General features: G+C 39.5%; 1 protein-coding gene across 2 annotated transcripts in view; it reads left to right on the top strand.

Annotated features, from left to right (window-relative positions):
* The window catches only part of tbck (TBC1 domain containing kinase), a 92,093-nt gene that overhangs the window by 8,103 nt on the left and 63,328 nt on the right, over positions 1-20,662 (top strand). Inside the window, exons 2-13 of one of the 2 annotated variants that reach the window (XM_062533276.1) lie at positions 9,970-10,190; positions 10,585-10,657; positions 10,826-10,940; positions 11,485-11,558; positions 11,814-11,955; positions 12,343-12,403; positions 12,628-12,689; positions 12,998-13,059; positions 13,208-13,356; positions 16,779-16,917; positions 17,023-17,122; positions 17,633-17,682. In XM_062533276.1, the coding sequence (XP_062389260.1) occupies positions 9,998-10,190; positions 10,585-10,657; positions 10,826-10,940; positions 11,485-11,558; positions 11,814-11,955; positions 12,343-12,403; positions 12,628-12,689; positions 12,998-13,059; positions 13,208-13,356; positions 16,779-16,917; positions 17,023-17,122; positions 17,633-17,682 (1,220 nt within the window). In that variant the 5' untranslated portion in view covers positions 9,970-9,997. Of the gene's footprint in view, positions 1-9,969; positions 10,191-10,584; positions 10,658-10,825; positions 10,941-11,484; positions 11,559-11,813; positions 11,956-12,342; positions 12,404-12,627; positions 12,690-12,997; positions 13,060-13,207; positions 13,357-16,778; positions 16,918-17,022; positions 17,123-17,632; positions 17,731-20,662 lie in introns of both variants that reach the window. The other variant, XM_062533274.1, reaches the window with a different exon arrangement.

The following is a 20,662-nucleotide window of genomic DNA, read 5'->3' as shown; positions in this document are numbered from 1 at the left end:
AGTATTTGTCACAACAAATTACAAGATGCAGTGGGCTATGCATTCATAGTAGACGAGTGATTAAAAAAAGAAAAGATAAAGCGCTCAAAAGTGTTATGCCGCTCATCCCACACATTTGGTAGATTCAACGGAGAACCATTCCTGTGAGAGTCGTCAAATCTAGCTAGGTTTAGGCTATTTGTGTTCGCAGTCACTCTGAGATATGCGTGGCAGTGGCACCTGACCTGATATCAAATACTCATGCTGAATGAGCGCGTCGCCTGTGCGCATAGGCCAACTCGATTTTGAAAAAGTTTATTTTTTTATGCGTTCTACTGAGAAGGGAGACTAGCGGCTACGGTTTGGAATGACATGGAGAAAACATGACAGAGTAATACGGCGAATATCACTACATAATATATTTATTTATTTATTTATTTATTCATTTATTTATTGAAGACGCTAGTTAAGGCGGCAGCCCTGTGTTGTTAAGGCGGCCGCCTTAGCAGGAAAGCGCTGCGGGAAACCCTGGTTTTGTACTTCTTTAAACATTACATTTATGAAGTAAATATGTTCAAAATAATGCCGAAATATATATAAATTGCTCTAGATGTTTTTGGCTCATTTTATGAATGTTTATGCTTCATGCTTCACTAATGTTACGGTCACACCGCAGGACATTTTCATATTCACCTTAACGTATGAAGAAAATAAAACAAAATTTTCATCCCAAAATAAAATTAGAAAATAAAATATTGTAATCTGCTTCACTGACATACATTTTTTTGGACAAAAAGCACATCTTAATAACTATTTACAATAGATTACAGAAAAATCAGGCGTCACGTCATCTGCCCAAATGATTTTAGTTGCAGTTGGTAGTCTAAAACGCTAGCCTGACGACGTCATACTCAATTCTTGTCAGAATATGAGTCTGAAACTGCTCCATTCAGCTGCGATTATGGGGCATGATTCAACTGATACAGGGCGGGGGGGGATAGCTCTGCACTCATTGGATAGGCCAAACCAAACATAAGAAGTTATTGGCTGTCAGTATCTGCGAAATCTAAGACAAGAAATATGTAGCATAGTGGCTATATGGAAAACATCCTCCCTCGTTTTTAAAAATAATTCCTTCAAACTGTATGCAATGAACAGCTGGGGAAGTGTGTCGTTAACCCAACGACCAAAGAGACATTTTAAACAAACGGGAACAACATCACCCAAACATGCTGTTTTAACTTGGTGAAAGTGAAACTGAAGTTTTCCCACATATCCACGTTGGTCTAAGTGTTCAGAAATAGTTGTGTGAATCCGTGATAAAACCTCCGTTTCAATAGCTAAGATAAACAAAAGGCCAAACTGCATGAACAAATTATGCATTCATAGCCATAGCGTTTCTTTTGCAATCAAAATCAAACTAAGCCAACACAGTCTCACACCCAACTCGTCGAACGAGGACGCATGCAGCCGTGAACCTCACTGCTGTTCATCTTTCAATCATCACGTAAAGCCCGCCCTGACAATGTGATTGGTCCGAACAGCTCTGTACCTCGAATAGTAGCAGCTGAATGGAGCAGTGCCAGACCGAAGTTCCCTGCAGAAAAATAATGTAGGCGGGGCTAAACTTCGGTCTGGCATCCAGGCTACTAAAACGCCTCCCTGACGGCGGGAGTTAAAACTCACTGTGTAGAGGGTGAGAGGGGTCATTAATAATTCTTAAGGTTTTAGTCCTGATATTTTCCTCATACATAGTATCCAAGGTTTTCTGTGGTTTCCCTATAATTTTCGAAGGCATCTTAGCAACTCTGTTCAATTTGTTCCTCTCCTGTATGTTTAGGTTACCATACCATGTGATCATGTTAAAAGATAGAACACTTTCCACTAGACTCTTGTACGCAGTTTCAATTATATTACTGTTAACTCCAAAACTGTTCACTTCACGTAACAAGTAGAGACGTTGAGAGCACTTCTTAAATATAAAATCAGAGTTTACCTTAAAATTAAGTCTGCAATCAATGTGTGTACCAAGGTATTTAAAATCAGTTACTATTTCAACCTTCTGTCCTTTAATGAAAAGCTCCTGTGTTAAATCTCTGTCAGCTTGGATAATTAAAGCGTTGCCATAGGTCAGACTCGGTCAGACTATGTGCCTACGTCACATATACGACACTTGAGCCTGCACAGGAGACCTATGACGTAGGGCTGGGCGATATATCGATATTTAAGATATATCGGTATTTTTAAAAATGAGCAGCAGCAGACATCGCAAACATAAAAAAAATCGCAAAACTGAGAAAATGTTTCATTGTTTTAATAAAACGATGCCTTTTGTCTTGATGGATTCCGGAGAGGTTCGTAGAGTGGGTTTTGAACCCCGGTTGCTGACGTACGGTATAGATGCTTCAAGCAGTTGCGCCACAGCTCGAATCTTATCACTATCTTGCTTAGCCCACATATTAACACTTGCCAACAAATATACGGGATTCAGTCAGTCGAGTTTATTTATTCGCGGCATGCACTTGAAACGCCGATCAAAAGTTCTGACATGTTAAACTGTTATTAATTCACCACATGATAAAATGCTGTCACATAGCTTGACGCACAGCAGCCTACGGTAGTCTATGCCTATCTCTGAATCAACATGAACATCCATACGATACATAATTTGCTAGAAACTTATTTTGCGGAGCTAGGCCTACTAGTCGATGGTTACAATGAATCACCCTCACTGCCTGTGTTGTTGCCTGGAGTTGAAAGGATGGCCTGTACGATAAGCCCTCAGCTGTCCGCACGTACTCCGGCCACCACAATCGAATCTTATAGCTGAACTATAATACCAGGCACCTACTGTCAGGTTAGGTTACGCACCGACCTCTGTGATGTCAATGACCTAAGACTTCTATGTATACAGATAAACCCCGGACCGTCTAGAGGAAGGTGCTCAAGTCTTCCCAAGAGAATAACCAGGGTTTTTAGTACATAAGAAGGCAGTGGAACATCAAGGCCCTGACAGTTAACTCACGCGTAAAACATTCGGTCTCAGTAAACAGCTGAAACTCAGGTCATTTATAAGAGGTGCTTAGTTTCAAGGCTTAAACTAAGACTCAGAAAGAATAGAAAAGAATCATAGAGGAGAGACGTTATCTTTACCATCCTGTTTGGGAAGTGGTAGCCTCGTCCCAAAACAGAATACAAGCTGAAAGAATCGGACGTTGGATTAAAATAGTTTTATAATTCAGCATTTTTAAATACAGCAAAGATGCGGCACAATACAGCTTGTTGGTTACAATATGTAGGAAAAAGATAATTCCATTTTGTGGTGAGAAGGAAAAACAAAAGAAATTAATCCAATAGTTGTAGTAATTCCATTTTGTGTTGAAAAAGGAAAAACGTAAGAAATTAATCCAATAGTCGTCGTAATTCCATTTTGTGTTGAAAAAGGAAAAACTAAAGAAATTAATCCAATAGTCGTCGTGATTCCGTTTTGTGTTGAAAAAGGAAAAACGAAAGAAATTAATCCAATAGTGTCGAAAAAAGCAAAGAGTCCAAATGAACTCTCGTTCAGTGATCTCCCTTGTCCGGGTGTAAGGCCACGAGCAGCAGATGGATGATGCGGAGTTCCGATGTTCACTGGAGCACTAAGTCCCGCATACTTGGTTTCGCGACGACGTACGGAGTTCACATAATAACTATCAGGAGCTACAGAGTAACACAACACGTAAGACGAGGAAAGAAGAAGAAGCAGCCTCGATCTTTCGTTGACCTGCTACTTATAGTCCTGATTTTTCCGTGACCCCATGGTCCTCCCCTACACATTCCTGGGGCGGTGCCCTCTTCACAGAACTTGATGGAAACTAAACTTACTTCAGAACATTCTAGACAGTCAAAGGCACACATCTCCGGGTTACAGAGCGGAGTTTTACATACATTCAGTGTTGACGAGAACATTCTAATTGAGACAAAGATGCATTCAATATCGGCATTTACAGGTTTTAACATACAAACAGTTTACATTTGATAACAGGCATTACACATTAAAATGTAGCATGCATATTACATTCTATTGAGAGTACTTGGTTACATTCAACAGTGTATAGCCTACTTAAACATGTTGGTTGGTTACGTTCAAACATCGTAGGCTACACATGTTCATACCGAGTATGTTAATGATAAGTATTTCATTGCATTTGGTTACATTGTCGTGGTTTATTAATCAGGTAGGCTAAGAAGAGGCATGTCTTTATTGAAGGCACGTAAGTCGTTTATTGGATAAGAATTTCATAGCGTCATTCATCCAGTCTTCACAACTTTCAGTCTCACACGTTCCTCATCACCAAGCGTTCATTTCAGTCTTTCGGAGCTATTTGTTCAAATAGGCCTAATCACACACACTCTTCAACAGTTACGCACATTCCTTCTCTTTCATTCAAACTGGCGCACTTGATTCAATAGTGGTTAGCGGGACAACAGTGTACTATATGGTTTCTGTTACGTTACTTTCTTTATCTACTTAAGCATAGTTTTCAAGGCAGGTGTCTATCCTTGAGAGGACATCTCACATCTGGCTGATTTGCGCTGACGCAAAAGCAGCGAAGTGGACGCGAATTCACGCATGCGTTCGGTGCTCCATGGGTGGGGCCTAGGAGACACGACATGCCCTATCGCATATCTGACCATCCATTGTTACAATGTTACAAAATGCGCGATCTTCTCCATGCATGTAGCCTACGGTTATAAATAAAGTGACAAGCATAGGCATGTATTAAAGAGATTTCTGTTAAATACATTTTATTTTCAGTTGTCAAAAGTGGTGGGGACAAAATCTGTGATAACAAGTGCTGGGTACATGTAGGCTACCCAGCGTCGCTGGTTAAAATGAACATGCCTCCGTTTTAAAATAGCCTATAGGCCTACACATTTCTAAGTATTCCTAGCATGTAAATGTAGCCTAAATGTCCATCTTGTCCATCTCTTTCGTCTTCGCCTTGACAATAATAGCCTATTCACGGAAATGCGGTCTTGTAACCGTAATGAATTAATGAATTAATCTAAGGTTGCCTATCGAGTCTTTCAGGTTGAATTGAAGGCTATTTCCTTCTGATAGGCCTATAGGCGATTTTCTGAAACCATTTTCATTCATTTCAACAATGGTTTATTGAAACCGTTTGACTAATTTCGCCAGTCATCACCTTCATTTTAATGATTAAATGAGACGGATATGCGGAGCATTTCTCTCCCTCTCCATTGACCAAAACGTTGCTCTGGCATCTCTGCTGGACTGACTGAGTTATAGGCTACGTCGCGTGAGAGCTGTGAGGTAGGCTGTAAAACATTCGAAAACTCTGCAACTGCAATCTGACATGCCGAGCGTCATGTCTCTTTTCTCCGCTTGTCACCAGCGCGGTCTTTTCGGGTTAAATGTCTTAAATGGTATCCTTAGGTAAGGAAATTCGTTAAGTTATTTAGATTTTCATTTGCATTGAAAGGGATTTTCTGGCACGACAAATTCCAGTTCCCACGGAGATTGATTGTTTGCTAATATGTGCATGCTTTTCTGAGGGTGACTGTCCAAAATAATATCAAGATGTGAGCACATATTGTCTATAAAATGGTATAGTTAATAACACGACAAATCTGACTATAAACTTTGACCAGTTTGACGGGTGACGCAGCCAAACACGGCGCACCTTAGAACAGTGACGTTAATTTCACGATGTTATACTGTACATCTAATGTACCTATCAGTAGTAGCTAATGTTAGCGATAAATAACTCAACAGGTACGTTCAACATGCAACTAACTAGCTTGCTAATAAGTTATGCAATTAGAAAGCAATCCACCAAACACAATAGCCTAAAGCATAATGATCTATAATCTTACCGTGATAGTTTTCGGTGACATTTATCCATTCATCAAGTAAATCCTGAGACATGAATAGACCTCTGAAGTTCACCTACAAAAAAGCCACCATCTTTGCCCAAATAAGGAGATCCGGTATCTTGAGATTTTTTCTATGGGAAAATAACATGGGGATTTTCAATTATCGCACCTGCTAAACTCTCGCGGGGATGATGACATTAGAAATGCAGACGTTTTTCACTACACAGTTTTGTCCACTGCCGGCTAGTGGATACTGTGATGTTTGGTAGGTGAAGACGGCACACTCTGATCTTTGCTACCCCAGAGCTAACTTACAATGTAACTTGCCATAGGCAGTTAGCTTCAATTAACTCCCGGATCTCCTTATATGGGCAAAGATGGCAGTTTTGGATTCCTTTTGTAGGCGAACTTCAGAGGTCTATTGAACTATACTAGCTAGCTAGTTAGATATTATCCTCTGGCTGTCATCCAAAGAGCAAGACCATTTGTGCACCAAAACATTTTTGTTACATGTTGCCTGAACCAAACCAAAGCTCATAATGGTAGGCTATCAGTTAGGACGACTTGAGCAAGCTAGGTTACCACTAGGCCTAAATAAACGACATAACTTCTGATAGGCCTATTTGATTGAAGAGTAATATTAGCAGAAGATTTATTTATTTTCAATTGTTAAAAGTGGTTAATTAACTACATTTATCAGCATTGACTCAGATAATAATATGGGTTTTCCTTTAGGCTGCTGGACATTTGTGCAACGGTTTGAGGGATTTCTTAAGATAATAAGGAGAAAACTCAAATACATGAGGGAAAATGTTAAGGAGAATACTTAGAGGTGTTTGTGTAACTGATGTTATGTTAAGGGGGCCTTAAATCAAATTTTAAGGGTGCTTTGTTCTAGCAGCTACTTTGCGGGAAAAATATCGGGATATATATCGTATATCGATATTCAGCCTAAATATATCGAGATATGACTTTTGGTCCATATCGCCCAGCCCTATCTTGAAGTTGTATTGGAAAATAGCGGTATTGAGATGATCTGTCAATTTGAACGCAAGAGTTTTAAATGTCTGCAGCATGCTAACAATGATGCTAACCGGATTCAATAATAATTTTAGCTAATCGTCTTCTATGTGTCATTGCTTTCACGATTGTGAATGTTTTATTTGGATTGAATATGCATGTCAAGGGGCGGGTTCCATTGAGTGCGGATAACAGAGAGAGAGAGAGGGAAGGAGAGCGAGAGAAAGTGAGGCCAAGGAGAGGGCTTTCTTCTATACCGTTTAATGAATTTGCATGCAGAGTCTAGGCCAGTGATTCCCAACCAGGGGTACGCGTACGTACCCCTAGTACGCGAGCACACTGCAGGGTGTAGGCTACGTGGAAATTTCGAGGTGACAAGTAAATACAATAATCCCGTCAAAAATGATAGGCCTAGGCTACTGCGCGATTAGATTCTCTGGAGACAACAGTCTGTGGCACAACCGTGCCAAAATCCCACAATCAAAACAGCTGCAGTTTACCTGCAGCCAGAAAAACACCCGCTTAGAAATGCAAAAGAGGCGACCTGAAACTAAGTTCTGCGAACCCACCGCAGCTAGCCGACGTACCCAAGAAAGTTCCCCTGTCGAATAACACCATGTCCCGTCGGATAAACAATATAACAACGAAATGAACAAAATGTACAGCCAGTCGGCAGTTTGTTTTCCCGCCGGATGAAAAGACAGATGTGAGTGGAGAAGCTCAGTTCTTGTCCTTTATGCGTTACAAAGATGCGTCGGACATAATACTAATTCAATATTGTGCATATCATTGTTAATATTGTGCTATTAAAGTGGTTCAAATAAGGCTTGTAAACAAAAGCTGCCAAAAGGGTGTTATGAAAGTGTAAAGACAGAGACGGTTGATAAAGTTATAACTACACAATCGTTAAAAATTCAACGATCTTAAAGTGACAATGCACCATTTATAAGTCAAACACCATTTCTTCAGCATTTCAAAATTCACAAAACATACTGGTCTGTAAATATGACTTTTATCTTATATGGGTGTTTGAGGTCTAATGTAACAATTTAAGATTGTAAGATTCATCACAATCCAATCAACTTAAAACTTAAAAACTCTTTTTTTTTTTTTTTTTTTGATTATTACCTTTTTAAGGCAACACATTATTCTTTTCTATGTCTTTATTGAGTGATTTGAGTTAAAGTTGAGAAAATGCCTGATAATTAAATGTTCAAATTAAGGAGATGAAATCAAGTTTTTTTCATTGAATAATCAGTTATGTTCCACTTTTGAAGAATCATCAGCACGTACTCTATGAGTGAGGGGGGTACTCACTCATAGAGTGTTACACAAAGACTCAGGGGGTAGGCTACACAAGACAAAAAAGGTTGTGAACCACTGGTGTACAGCATAGGGAATTGGGTGGAATTGTTTTTAAATCAGGATGTGACGAAATATTACAGACATCTTTACAGAGGGTCGCGTTCGCACGGGATTAATCTTACCTACGGTAATTTCCCCGGACCGTTTTACTGAAGGTAAAAGTGGCTGTAAATTTCACGGACATACTCAGTTGTGTTTACTGACATGGCGTGTCCGGACGGGACTAAATTCCCTGGTAATTATTACTTTACCTCATGTCACCCCATAAAACTAATCCCGTCCGAATAGGGCTTTAGATTGCATTGTTCAATTAACCGATAATTAATTGAATTTAGTCAAGGAAATTCTTATCGACAATTAATCGATAGTTGAAACCGTTTACATCCCTATTACGATCCAATTGTGTGCAGAGGCATTTTTCTCCCTGTATTAGTTGAATCACATAATCATCAGCACAGTGAATTAGTCATGTTGAGCTACATTGCACATGTTACAAAGCATTTTAGTCCTACAACTAAGGGTACTTACTCGGGACGGGGTCGGGAAGTTTGGTCTGGATCTGTTCATAATCGTAAAAAGTCCACAATTTGATTGTTCCGAACAGTTCTGGTTTGTGCATAGTTGCTCCACAACGGAACACCATTGTGGAGCAACTATACTTTTTATGATGATGAACAGAGGAGTAAAGTAGCCTAGCCCTGCTTTTGTACAAAACAAAATAGAGCTATGATGCACTCCTTAGTAGCATGGACATTGACCCTTCACCCGACGTGAGAAAAGAATGCGTATGATATATCACTGGATTGAGGCATTACAATGCTACTTATTGTTTGTCAATACGTTTCACTGTGATATGTTTTACAAATATGGAATATGACAGAAGTTGGATGTTAATGCCCAATAATTAGCCCATCACTTGATCGAGGCATTAAAATGCTGCTTATCAGGATACTGTTTCACTTCACTTCAAAAAGGAATGTCCACCACATCAAGTGTTTGTGAATATCTTTAGCAGAACTTATTAAATATAGCTGCTACTTATGAACGCATGTCTCTATGCCATAATAGAATAATTTTAGCAAAGCTATATTTTGGGTGACCCCCGAAGACCCAGTGGTTGTCCTGTCTGCCCCACTTGGTAATGAAATTGAAAAGCCCTGGTCTAGGCATACAGGCAAGCAGAATTATATTGGAAAACAACATCCCTACTTATCAATTTCAATTTAATTTCACTTATAGAGCGGCAAAACATTACACATGTCTCATGGCGCTTTACAGTGTTGTTGTTGAACCAAATCAGCCAATCAGAAATCACATAACATTCACACAACATCAAAATGAACGAAATGTGAACGAAATGTGAACGAAATGTGAACGAAATGTGACTGGCTGATTCAGATACTACAGATTAAGGTTGACATATTAAATTTGCAAAAGATAAATTTGAAAGAGCACAGCCCACTTCTTGGTCTGGCCATGACACTCGTGTAGAAACATGTAGGCTTTGACAAAAAAATAAAAAAAATAAAAACGTATAAGGCCTCATCTGACTAATGTAACATACTGTAGCTTATGTTTATTGGAGTTATGTATCTGCCACCGCACACATACTGTATAAGTTGCTGTTGTGTTGAAGTTATGCAGCGTTTTGAGACATTGCTCTATCAATGATTGAGAATACTCACAGTTGCTGATAATAAGCTTTTTGCTTTGTATTTACAGACACTGATACAGACAAAAACTCCGGAGCATGAAACCACTAAGAGATGCTCTGTTGGGAGCCTTTACTTTTTTTGCTTCTCCCCTCCCTCACGATGTCTGTGGCAGTAATGGACTCCCTCTCACCCCCAACTCCATCAAGATATTAGGACGTTTTCAGGTTCTGAAAACGATCTGCCATCCCAGGTTATGCCAGTATGTTGACATCTCTAGGGGGAAGCATGGTATGTGAAGCACTTGAAGTGGTATACTTTTCAAAGTAAATAAATTAATTTATTATTTAATTGCTACATTGTGTTTCCTTGAAGAAGTTGTTGTTGTTGTTGTTGTTGTTGTTGTTGTTGTTGTTGTTAATAATGATAATAATAATACCATTAGTATTTCATTTTGCTTCAGGTGGACCACTGAAATAATATATTTATTTTATTTCTGTATACAAAGCATGTGAAACACACTCCAGATTCACTGGTGTTTTTCTGAACAACTGGTATCTTAAAGGATCTTAGGATGATGATTTAGATGTGGTCTGATTGGACTGGATATTATACTGTAGTAGGTGTTTTAATGGTAAAAGTTTGCGACCAAATTAATTTTATCAAATATTTTTCTCTGTTAAAGAGCGCTTGGTGGTAGTGGCTGAACATTATGAGAATAACTTGATGAACCTTTACAGACAGTGTAAACCAATCTGGTAAGACAATGTTTAGTCTTATTACATTACTCTACTGTAAAGTTTTATATCGTGAACCATTCTACTATGGGTATGGAAGGGTACCTTTTGTTATTCTAAGGATGGTTTGGTTTAATGTTGTTCACTCTAGTCATTGAAAACTGAAGCTAATACCAGCTTTTTCTCCAGCCCAGATGAGCTCCTGCAGATAGCCTATGAGATCTTGGAGGGATTGGAATTCATGAACAGACATGGAATTGTTCATCGAGCCCTCTGTCCCCAAAATGTCCTTTTGGATTGTAAGGTAGACAGTTGCATAGTTTGTGTAGTTGAATGGCTTTCACATAACTTGTTGGACATTATAAAATTTAGTTCATATTGCGTTTGAGCTAGTTTACACAGTTTTTACAGGTATGTTAAAGGTTGTTATTGTGCCGCTCTTAAGAATGCTACAGAAAGTTCAGTTAACATGAATGGGCCTTTCCAGCATTTAGAGGTCTGATAATGCAATGGTGCCTCTGATTCATGTCTTTCATGTCACAGATCACTCCACAATCAATCAAATCATTCATTGACACACTGACTTCAGAGTCAGCAAGTAATATTTTGCTATGCAACATTTAAAACTTTGAAGAAGTTTTACATAGATCTCTATTTTTCTAGATCACAGAATACTGTAACTGGTATGGTAAAAAAAAACTAGTTGCAGCAGCTAACAGCTAGAGCAGCAGGGACATTTTTATAATTTCCTTCTATTGGTGTGGCAAGCTAAACTAAGAAATGGTAAGATCCAAGCAGTAATGTTTAAAAACAGATTCATAAATTCATATGACTCTTGTTTTCCACAGGGTAATGTGAAGTTAGCCAAATTCGGTTTTTATCACATGACAGATCATGGTGCAGACGTGGACTTCCCCATAGGGTAATTGTGCTTATCTGTAGACCAATGTGAGAAAAAAACAAAAAATATATGAATTGAATTAATTGTAAAACAACCTCTAAAAATGGAAACTGTATTCATTATGTTCCTGATATAATATGCGGTCATCTGTTGACATTGGACTCCTGCTAAGAGGTGGTGTGTATAGTTAAATGGCAATGCCTACATTAATGCTAAACCTTAGCATTAATTAACTCCTGAGTGAATGAGAGTGAAGAAAAAAATAATTTCTTTCAGACACCCATCATATCTGGCCCCAGAAGTCATTGCGCAAGGCCTGATCCATCCAAACAGCTCTTTTCATGGTAACACCCCTTGCATGTCTGGACCAAAGACAGATGTGTGGTCCTTGGGAATATTGCTCTTCGAGCTGTGTGTGGTAAGCTTGATGAAACTATCAGTTATTTGTGTTGTTTAGATTCTTAACTAGCCAGTTATTACAAAATGATTTACCAAAGTTGTCTAAATGTCTTTTGGATGGGTTCGCAATGACCCACCTCCTGTTTTTTTTGCTTTTTTTTACCATTTTAATTTCTTAATTAGCATGTACTAATGTACACTGTTGTTTTTTAGCATGGTTCACCATGCCCAAATGTGCCTGAGCCAATAAACCCTTCGTCTATATCATATCCAAGTTAGGTTTATAGCTGGTAGCGCGCTGTACAGGTATTTATAGTGGCTAACAGACAATTGCGCCTCTTAACTGTAGGAGGTAAGTGTTGCTTTAAAGCAATTTGAGTTTACGTTGTTAATTCTCTCTTTAAAGGGAAGACGACTCTGGCAGAATATTGAAAAAAGTGAAAGCTTTAAATTTATACTCACCTTAGGTAAGTGATTCTTTATTAACCTTTATCTGGAAAAATTCAGGACAGCATGAAAACTGATACAACAACGCAAACATATATACATTTTGTCATAATTTATTCATATGGCATAGTTTATAATTGAAGGAATGTATTATAATCATCCTGAACAGAACTTTTGACTCCGTAAGCCTACTGAATAAATTACAGGTTTAGGACAACAGTATGAAAATATTCTTCACTTCCAGGTTGTATGGATGATATAGTCACAGTTCTTGCAGAGGAGCATGGGTGCTTGGAGATTATTAAGGTGAGCCTACATATATGTGAAGTACAGTAGGTGATGCATTCAAGCTGTGCATTTCAGGTTCCTTATCTCCTTTCTAATATCCTTTCCAATCTCTTCCATCCAGTATCAGTTGCCTTTTGTGATATGTTAGGGCAGGTATTATTGATATGATGATACCATTGTGACTTTCTGTTATATCCTGCAATATGTTGTATTACGTTGAACAGGTTTGGTGGCTTGCCACTGTGGGAAGTGTGTAAATGGCACCAGAAATGTGACCTCTTTTCCTCTGTATATGGATGTCATCTAATAAGATACTGATTTTACAGGATTTGCCTGAGAATTTGCTTTTATTGCTCAGAAAGTGCCTGACGTTTCTTCCTAGTAAGAGGTAGGTTTAGAGTGCATTGCTTGTTCTCTTCAATATTGATTTACAAGTTGATTTAGCTTATAGAAGCTTCATGGTGCTTTCATTGAGCATGGTGGAATAAAGAGGTTATTTGACTAATAACCAATCCTGGCATTGTTGTTTTCTGTAGGCCCACACCTGCCCTGCTCTTGGATGACCCTGTCTTTGAACATGTCTCTGGCCTGACTGAACCTTTCTACACGTCCATCAGCCTCTTCTCATCCTTTCCTCGCTCGGCCCACCTGGAACTCCCTGATGACATCCTTAATATATGCAAAGGTTTTTTCTTCTTTGAATATGCAAACTGCACCATAGGTCTGTCAGTTCCCAGGTCATTTAGACTGAGATGTTTAGTGTAAATATACAGAGACAGAGTGACAGTTAGAGATCTTCCAGACCCTATCACCACCTTGGCAGGTGATACGGTTTATTCAGTGCCAAATCAGACAAAATTAAGGAAAATGATGGAAGACTATTTTGTCTTCATAATGTTTAGGTTCTATAACTAAAATCTGTAAAGTATTTTGTTCAATTCTATTGTTTTCATATTCTTTTTGATAGCCCTTGACACTCTATAAAAGGCCTTATCTTATAGGCCTTATTTTATAGATGGTTGAATTGAATGGAATGGCTATATTTTATTTCTCATATTACAAAAATGATCAGAAATTCCTAATACCTTGAAAATTGAAAGGATGCCAAATATATCAATAATGTACTAGAACACAGCTTGTTTTATTCGTATTATTGTCATGGTAATTTTTGGGAAAAACATTAATAACCTGATAGCCTGGAAATCCAGACCCACAGAGACACTGATGTGATTGGTGCAGCTCGTCTCCATAGTGTTAGGAAGATGTAGCCTGGCAACAAGCTCGAACCAAGTCTAGGGAAATTAGATGTGCTGCCCAGACCAACATCCCTAACCTAAGTGTGTGCAATAATGTGGTAGTCAGTGAGTACGAGCTAATAGTGTATGAAATGCAAGAGGATACCAGCTGACCTCCACGTTCTGGACCAGCCTGCACATTGCCTCCTCTAGGCGACCAGCCCACGCATTACTCCTACTTCCCACACTGTTCATGAGGGTGGGGAAAACACCAAAACAAAGACGAAACAACGAAAAATGGGCCCAAACGCAAAATACATCCAAAAGGGAAAGGGAAATCCACAACAGGTCCAGGACGGAAAACCATGAGGTGCTGGTAGGCCCCAAGCAGGCCTGTCCTCATGCCAAACCAAGATCACCCCATTAAAGCTGCTTCATGGCTTTTGTAGCTAGCTTACAGCTACCAGGTCAAAGAAGCAAGCTGGTGCCCCCTTGTGGATGAGATGTGTTTGTGAAAGTGTGCTGTCTAACTGAGGGCAAATCACAGACAGCACATCACATCGTAACAATAGGTAATGCGCATCATTGCTGATTGCCAGACAGAGTTAGCCTGGCAAGCCAAACTACACAGAAATGTATAGTCTGGGGTCGGACCATTCACAGAGTTGAAGCCTGTGGGTGGGATGAACAGTTGTCTTTCAAACTGCCTCTGCACGTAATAGGCCAGCATTTGTGACCAATCGTAGCCGGTCGGCAAAACGGCAACAGGGCAGCCAAGTTTCAGAAAATGGCAAGCGTGAGATGAGTTTGTCGAACATTTTTTTGACTGTCACACTCAAAGCGTGACACTTGGCAGCTTTGATTAGAGTCCCTTTTTGTGTGAACTTACCAAGACAGAGGCAAATAGATGTTACACAGCTCTGCAACAAGTATAGGACAATGATAGACGTAGCAGCCTTAACGTTAACTTGGAAACTCAAGGAGAAACAGCGAATCAACAGTGAACAAAATCTAGCAAGCAGTAGAACGTCTTAAATCTAATTATCGGAGTCGGCGCCGGCGCTGTTGTGTGTGAAAGATAAGTTAGATGCCAAGACCCGCCTTTCGTTGCTTCTGATTTGTTTATTGCGTGATGCCTTCCGTGATAGAGCGTTCTGAATGGCTAGGCTGAACTCGAGCCTAGCGCAGGCTTGTCCTCAACGGTGCGACCCTAGACCATCCTGCTAGGCAAAAATATTTTTGGCTGCTAGGGTGCGTCTAGATTTCTAGGCTAAGACAGAGTGACTCACTGAGCAAATTCAAATTGTGCTCTGGATTTCCAGGATAATAAACTGATGTATTTGAAGAGGAAATAGTGACTGATACCAAATGAAAAAAACTGTTTTAATGCCCTCAATATCTAGCCTGACTCTCACCAGACCCTTGTAGTTCCGCCATGCTCCACCAGAGGCGTTTCGCTGAGCTCCACACAAGGGTCTGGACGCGAGGGCAATCCAAACCCCTTCCAGTGAGGTTACTCATCAAAAAATGAGTAACCAATCAGGAGCGCCGAAGCGAGTGTTAGATTCAAACAACAATGGCGGCACGCAGCGAGGAGTCTTGTGCTGACATTGATTCTGCTATTTCAACCGTTTTGTCGAATCTATCGAGTATTCATTCTTTAAAAGATTAACAGAGGATAGTTTTGAAGACATTTATTGGTGGCAAGGATGTTTTTACTCTTCTTCCGACCGGGTTTGGCAAGAGCTTGAAGAAGCCTAGCACGTCATTCAAGATAACAGGCAAATCACATGCGAGGATGTTTTACAAGGACCCGCCTTCATAAATACATCTCCTATCGAGAAGTCCCAGATCCTTGTGTGAAGCAGACAGCGAACTACAGGATCTGGCGAAAGTCAGGTTACTCAATATCACACTTAAAGAGTCACTGCACTCTAAAATATGTTTTTTGAGCTGTTGATTGATTGAAAATACTCATAAATGGTGAACTGTACTATTACCAGGGTTAATATTGACAAAAATCGTGTTTCTCGACAAAAGTAACATTTCGTCTGATACTACAGGTTGGTCCAAAATGCTATTGGAATGCTGACGAAGTCCTGTACTTCTCGTCCAACACTACGTCACCGGGTCGTTACAAATTAGGAATGAAACGTCCCTTTCCTGCACCTGCTACCCTGATTAGCCTACCTGTGATAAGCCATGTCTGCAGCACTCATTCCCAGATGGACACGAAATCACCAGGGTTGATTGGTTGCAGCAGTGCTGCACTCCCTCTCCAAATTTCAGAACGTCTTGCCCATTTTGAAAGCCTTTTTCAGAAATGTGAAGTGGGTGGAGTTATGGGGTGAAGTGACTCTTTAATACACATTTTTTCTAAAATCTAGGGCTCTTTCGAACGTTTAGTACAGGCTGTTTACACATGGTTACACATGAGAGGCTAAGGAAAATATTGTCAAGATATTAATACCCAAACATGTCATGTGTTATTCAAGCTGTAAAAATGAAAGAAGATCTGAAAAAGATTTGAACACCAAAGATTTTCACAGAAATGTTTCACAGGCCTTGGTTTTTAGGACCCATTGATGATATAGACAAGGTTTGAACAAAATCTGGGACAGTTTGATTACAAACCTTTGACAAACATTATGTTAAGTGACATTAAAGAAAAACGTAGTCCTTGTTGCAATTTATGGACAGATTTGTTTTAAAGACAAAAAGTGGGAACACATCTTGTTCATGACCTGAGAACTGCCTGCAATGACCTGCATTATGCTGCTCTCATGTTGTTTGATTCTTAGTAGTACAGATTACTCTCTCTGAACCGCACATATTTTACATTAGTGTGACTCTGACTCTGTTTTGTCTGAAGATGAAGGGAACGCCTACCTCACAGAGAGAGCCATAGATGAAGTGTATCACCTCTGGTGTCTGGCTGGGGGAGACCTGGAGAGGGAGCTGATAAACAAGGACATTATCCGGTCTAAACCATCCATTTGCACTCTATCAAAGTAACCTCTATTGCATTTCCTATCCTTTTGTGAATGATCATCAAAACATCATATCGTTGTGGTTATTTCTAACATTGCATGAATGTGCATATGTCTTTTTTTCAGATTAATTTTGGATGATGGACAGTCATTTGGCCAGGGCAGGGACAGAAGTTTCCTCTTGGATGATACCACTGTGACTCTGTCACTGTGTCAGCTGAAAAATGTAAGTCATATTTTTCAATTTGTTAAAATTCTCTGGTAGGCACATGTAGTGGTCAGGTATTGTGTGATGGTCACATGAATGGAAAGATGTGTGCAGTTCTTTTGATTAGTAATGTAGTCCACCAATATGTAAACCATATAATATGTAATGTAATACATCATGTATTTGATGTAATTAATTACATACATGATGTAATGAATAATACGTTTGTAAGTGTCCAGATATCTGCATGGTTCTGGAAATTCACAGCATGTTAGGGGTGCATGCAATGAAGCTGCAGAAACGATATTTTGGTTTGTACAGACTATAGTTCTATTTTCTGGTCCAAAAGTGTCAGGGCTAGAACTCGCCAAACATAGTCAAGTTGTGTGTTACATAGGGTCATAAATATGCAATATGTGAACATAATCCGATATACTTTCATCAAATTCAGTGAATTTCTCACAGTCTTCTGTCAATGTACTGTACAGTATGCAATCAGATGATTGATTGGATATATTGATATTCTAGAGACTGAAGGATGTGGCTGGTGAAGCATACTACCCATTGCTGGAGGATGAGTATGGAAACATGATATACAGCGCCCTCCATAATTATTGGCACCCCTGGTTAAGATGTGTTCTTTAGCTTCTAATAAATTCACTTTTTTTCCCCCAAAAAAATATAGGACCACAATGAAAAAAAAACATTAAATCCAACCTTTAATACAAGTGCATTTATTTAGAAGGAAAAAAATCCCACATTAAGAAATAATTATTTTACATCAAATCATGAGTGCCACAATTATTGGCACCCCTGATGTTGTGCTTTGTACAACCCCCTTTTGCTAATTAAACAGCACCTAATCTTCTCTTATAATGTTTCACAAGATTAGAGAAAACAGAAAGAGGGATCTTCAACCATTCCTCTTTGCACAAAATCTGCAAATCATCCAGTGACCTGGGTCCTCTCCTCTGCACTCTCCTCTTCAGCTCACCCCACAGGTTTTCAATGGGGTTGAGGTCTGGGAACTGAGATGGCCATGGTAGGAGCTTGATACGGTGTCTGGTGAGCCATTTCTGTGTAGACTTGGCCATATGTTTAGGGTCATTATCTTGCTGAAAGACCCAGTGACGACTAGGGTTGGGTATCGTTTGGGTTTTATCCGATACCGGTGCCAAATCGATACTTTTAAAACGGTGCCGGTGCCTGAACCGGTACTTTTTTTTTTTCCAACAATGAAATGGTCTAGCATGAAGAGGCTATATGCACGGAAGGCTGTTCAAGTACCTCATTTGTTTCCGGCATTAGCTGTGTTACATATCTGCATCTTATTTTATATTTAGCTCCTTATATGTTCACTCCAACAAGTTATCCCAATAATAAAAATGTTAACACACACAAAATATGAAATTGAACTGTTAATTTACTATCAATATCTCAATATATTTAAATGTTAAAACAGCTTGCCATGGGTGCACACACAATGGTAAGCTCTGCTTTCATGTTCATCCAATATAGGCCTAGGTGGCTTGCTATAAGGTAGGCTAAGTTAAAATGGCTTGCCATAGAACTGCCAGGTCAAACGCATTTCTAAGTAATGTTGAGGGACTTTCAAGTTCGTTCAGTGTGTTCCCAAATGCTTCTAGAAATATGTCCTCCCTCATAACACGGAATAGTTTTAAACATGTTACATGTGCTGATGTTGAAGTGTTTTGATTCCCAGCCCAGGCATTTAAAAAAAAAAAAGCAACTAGTAGCCAATGCGCTAATATAGGCTACCCCTGTATGAGCAGCTTAATTAGCGATACCTACACCAGAGATGGTTAGCCTGTTTGACAGCTCAGGGATATCAACGCAGACGTATGTTTGTAACCTGCATATTTATAGTTTTGCAAGCTAACATTTAGCGTGATCTTCATATTCATTGTGATACTAGGCCTATATTGGCCTCATGCATATGAAAAAAATAATGTAATGAACACACGTGAAACAATTAACGTTTTTACATTACAGTTTGCTGATAACATTTCAAATAGATCCCAGTTAGCTCATTAGCAAGGTTATTGAGTAAAGTAGGCTATACTGTTGATGTTGTTTCATAGCCTTTTGTGTACTGCGAGATTTTGACAAGAGCTAGGCTACTTGACATGGGCCAACGTGAGCTCTCAAACACTGTCCACTAATCTACGTATGTGCTCCATCCCTCTGCTTTAAGCATCTAGTCACTAGATTCTAGTGTTTATGTTGGCTAACTGTATCTGGATGTGGTGCTATCAGAGCAAGAAGTTAGATATGGCGCATGACGTGCAGGGATGCATCGTATTTAAAAAAAATAATAATAAAATAAAAACGCCATTTAAATGAAGCACCGAAATGAGCCACCGAAATTCACGTTGTTATTCGGTATGGTTACTACCGTTTGTGTCGGCACCGGTTCCATACTAGAACCGTGTTTCGGTGCCCAACCCTAGTGACGACCCATCTTCAGCTTTCGGGCAGAGGCCACCAGATTTTAATTTAAAATGTCCTGGTATTTCAAAGCATTCATGATGCCATGCACCCTAACAAGGTTCCCAGGCCCTTTGGAAGAGAAACAGGCCCACAGCATCACCGATCCTCCCCCATACTTCACAGTGGGCATGAGGTGCTGTTCTGCATACTCATCTTTTTGTTACGCCAGACCCACTTATAGTGTTTGTTGCCAAAAAGCTCTAACTTTGTCTCATCTGACCAAAGCACAGGGTCCCAGTTGAAGGCCCAGTACCGCTCCAGACGTTTGTGCTTATGATTTTGAGTGAGAAAGGTTTTTTTCCGTGCATGCCTCCCAAACAACTTGTTGGCATGTAGATAGCGCCTGATGGTTGTTTTGGAGACTTTGTGACCCCAAGATGCAACCATTTGATGCAATTCTGTAACAGTGAGTTTTGGAGATTTTTTTTATTTCTCTTACCATCCTCCTCACTGTGTGTGGTGGCAAAATAAACTTGTGTCCTCTTCCAGGCTTGTTTACCACTGTTCCAGTTGTTTTAAACTTCTTAACGATTCCTCTGACCATAGATATGGGCAGGTGTGCGAGTGGCTATTTTCTTGTAGCCAATGCCTTACTTGTGAAGGTCGACACACATCTGCCTTACTTGAACAGTGTGTTCCTGTGTCTTTCCCATGTTGAAGAGAAATGGCCTCTGTGTCACATCATATTTTTAGCCCAGGGGAACAGGATGTTAAGAATTACTAATTAAATGTTCCTACATACTCTGATCGACTTTGTAAACTACTGTAGAAATGACAGAATTAACAGAAATACCTCAATTATATTTATTTCCTAGGAATTGTTAGGGGTGCCAATAATTGTGGAACAGGTGATTTTATGAAGAATAATTATTTCTCAGTCAGGGATTTTTTTCCCCACCTTAAAATTCACTCAAGTTGAAGGTGACATTTTTCTACAATTTTCAGTGTAAGAGTATGCTTCTACAATAAAAACTGAATTTATTTGAAGGCTTTTAACACATCTTAACCAGGGGTGCCAATAATTATGGAGGGCGCTGTACTTTATTA

Source organism: Sardina pilchardus, chromosome 3 (assembly GCF_963854185.1).
Source record: "Sardina pilchardus chromosome 3, fSarPil1.1, whole genome shotgun sequence".
NCBI classification, from domain to species: domain Eukaryota; kingdom Metazoa; phylum Chordata; class Actinopteri; order Clupeiformes; family Clupeidae; genus Sardina; species Sardina pilchardus.
This window is presented reverse-complemented; position numbering and strand designations above follow the sequence as displayed.